Consider the following 3,619-nt stretch of genomic DNA (forward strand, 5'->3'; position numbering starts at 1 on the left):
ACATTGTTTATATGTTAACCTTGTGAAAAAAATTTATATCAGATTCACAATGTGAATTACAGTACCTATTATAACATGTATATTTTATATGTGAGGTTCACAATGTGAATTATGGTACATATAGATCATTAGAACAATTAATAGTTGAGATTCACAATGTGAATTAAATTACATTAAGACTATCTTTAACATGAAAATTTTATATATGAGATTAACAATGATAATTAATATACATAGATTAAATCATTAGCAAGAAATTTTTATTAGAAAAGATTCAAAAAACTAACAATAAAAAAATATCTTTAACCAAAAAAAAATTGAAAAAAATATATTATATTATTAGAAATAAAGTCTAAAACAATGAATATCAAAATTAACATCAATATTTCAACATTTCTATCAATTGAATGATCATTACAAAAATCAAATCTTATTTTAGTAGTCTTAAAAAGAAAAAAATTAGAAACAATCAGCCTTCTGTAACCTCAGATTCTAAATCAGACTTCTTTAACCTCAAAATGCAACTCCTAGCATTGTGATTTGGTTTATGACATAAAATGCACAGCCTAGAACCCTTTTTAGATGTCTCAGTCACTTTCTCTCTAGTGCTCTTGATTCTTTTACCACTGGCCCGTCCCTTGTTTCTGATCCCCTGTGGATTATGAATGTTGATAACATCAGGTACTGCAGCTCCAATAATTTTTCAATGTGAATTGATCTACTCGAAGATGCCCTTGATGAGGTACATAAAGGAATACCACTATCAACCTCCTGAAGTTGCTTTGTATATTTATCCAACTCATCCTTATTATTTGCTATCTTGTTAATGGACAAACGAAGAATAGCATATGCATCTTGAATCAAACATTCATTTTTACTTTATGAGGATATGAGTACTTTTTTCTCAACAATCCATCAGCTATGATATCTTTACCCTATCTCCTCAAAATGAAATTTGATGGAATTTCATCATACTCTTTCATATTTAATATGAAAAACATATGACGACATAACAATCCTTCCTAGACAAAAAGCATGCAGCTACAACTGATGCTAATGCTATCACCCCTTCTACTAAATACAACCTACAGAATTATCACTAATAAACAAATTAATATGTGAATAAGAAATTCTATCTCATACCATACGATAAAAATTATTAAAATTAACATCAATTCACATTATTAATCAACAAGACATTAGAAATCATAATACTATAATATAAATATATACTTCAAATCAAATTCACAAAAAAAAAATACATATTCTATACTAATCTAATGAAAAGTACAAACCAATTTACAACTCTATAATAATTCACACTGTGAATTAGCAAAACATCCTACATTCACAATGTGAATTTTAAAACTACATTTTATATTTAATAAACTGTATTAGGACAAAGAGACATACCTTGTAACGAGTATTAGGACAATGAGAAGGAAGACTATTTCGATAAAAATCATTAGAATCTTCATCCTTATTCACATTTTTATCAATCAACTTTTTTTTCTTCTTATCTCTCAAAACATAAACTTCACTTTCATCTTCAATAACTACAGATTCTTGAACACAATAAAAAACGGATTTGTATAACTCTTTCTGAATGTCCAAGAAAATATTATGTGTATAAATTTCTAATGCATGCTTTTCAAAAGCCAAAGGAGTCCTTAGCTTGGGGGTAGTAGTTGTGGACTGATAATCTAATAAAGATTGATGATGTCTTTGCTTCTCCATTGCACTATCAAATGACATCATGAACTTCACCAAATTTGATTTATGATGCAAAAATGTGAGAAAGCATAATTCAGACTCTCTGATCTTGAAGTAGTTCGCATCAAACCAGAAAGTTCGAGATCTCTCATAAAAGCCGGAATCCATAAATTCCTTATTTTAAAAACAGACCTTAACCAATCATTTTCTTTTAGATGAAACTTATCTAACATTGTTGACCACGAACTTTCAAAATCTTTTGGAGAACATTGAAGATTCCATATAATATCAAAAAAATGTCTTCTGGAAGTCTGGATGGTTATAAACATCAATAGGAATCTAAAATAAGAAACACATAAAAATCATTACATATGTTGAATATTTGATGTAATTCATAGTAACATAACATTTGTTACACATTATGAATTCATAGTGTGATTTATGATTTAGATTTGTTCCTTCCATCATATGCAAATTTACATTGTGAATTCACAATGTGCTTTATAATCTATAGGGTTATAAACATATATAGGAATCAAGAAACAAAGAATATACCTTTTCCTCAAGTTTTTGAGTGATGTGCCACATGCATAGTTTATGCTTCGATTCAGGAAAAACAAAATTAATAGCTTTCTTCATTGATGAATCCTGATCTGTTACAATCATCATGGGTGGCTTGACAAATGCTTTACGAAACACTTTAAGCAACCACACATATGCATCTGCTGTCTCACGAGCTAGTTAACCAGCAGCAAAAGTAACATAACGCTTGTGGTAGTTAACTCCAGTAAAAAGAACACATACTATAGAATACCTGAATTTTTCTGATAAGTATTATTAAAAAGAAAAAAATACCATAAAAAGAACAAATAAGGATTAGGAATTACTTGTTTGTTTGATAAGTAGCATCAAAAGATAGTACATCTCCAAATTCTTTATAGTTGGCTTTCGAAGTATCATCAGCCCAAAAAAGTCCAGTAAGATGATCATCAACATCTTTTTGGACCTCAAATGAAAAATTAGAGAAACACAGCTTTCTATTTGTCAATATATCCACAACCATTTGGGAATCTTTGACACCAATTTTAGAATACAAATCTCTACGAAAATTTTTAAAGTCAACTACAGTCCCTCCCCTAGAATCAAAGCCACCCTTCATACTACTCACCAAGTTATAAGCTTTTGAAGCACCAATGTTACAAGTACCAACCTTATGTATAAAGGATTCATCAAGAAAATCCATTGTCCTATTAATCCTTAATAAGTCCAATTGATCTTGAGCAACAAGTTCATAGTTGTGATCTTCAACAAACACATAAATGTAGAACATTAAAGAACATCGGAGATTCTTGAACTTTGAAACAGCAGGGCATCCATTCTTCTTAAAAGAAGTTCTCCTTCTCTTAACATCTGAAAATAGCATGAACTAAACTTTCAGCTTCACTTTTAGACTATGCATCATCACATGATGAACAAAATTCTACCAAGGCATCCCTTATATGAGGAGCTTGAAACCTAATGACTTTGACATTTTTTATTCAACTCTTCCAACGTGTATTAGATAAAGATTTTACCGTTAAGTTAGGGACTTTATCAATTAATATTGACCACCTTTTAGTTGAACCCGAAAATAATACAAAAATGCATTGCAAAACTCCAAAAAAAAAAGAAATGCCTTTAGCACAAGAATGAGCCATATCACTAACTGTGGGTTAAGACTATGACAAGCACATGGCATAAACAATGCTTTCAGATTAATTTCAAGTAATCATTTTTGAACCCCTTGGTGTTTTCCTTTAATGTTAGAACCATTATCATAACCTTGTCCTCTTACATCATCAATATTAAGACCATATGATTTAATTTCATTTTATAACTCATTAAAAAGCCATAAATCTGATGTGTT

General features: G+C 29.6%; 1 protein-coding gene across 1 annotated transcript; it reads right to left on the bottom strand.

Annotated features, from left to right (window-relative positions):
• Positions 1-2,001: 2,001 nt before the first annotated feature.
• On the bottom strand, positions 2,002-3,136 carry LOC111903412 (protein FAR1-RELATED SEQUENCE 5-like). Its single transcript, XM_023899189.1, has 4 exons — positions 2,601-3,136; positions 2,460-2,527; positions 2,269-2,366; positions 2,002-2,052 (listed from the first exon to the last, which is right to left on the bottom strand). The coding sequence occupies exons 1-4, from the start codon at positions 3,134-3,136 to the stop codon at positions 2,002-2,004; spliced, it is 753 nt and encodes a 250-aa protein (XP_023754957.1).
• Positions 3,137-3,619: the final 483 nt, after the last annotated feature.

This window comes from Lactuca sativa, chromosome 8, assembly GCF_002870075.4.
Source record: "Lactuca sativa cultivar Salinas chromosome 8, Lsat_Salinas_v11, whole genome shotgun sequence".
NCBI classification, from domain to species: domain Eukaryota; kingdom Viridiplantae; phylum Streptophyta; class Magnoliopsida; order Asterales; family Asteraceae; genus Lactuca; species Lactuca sativa.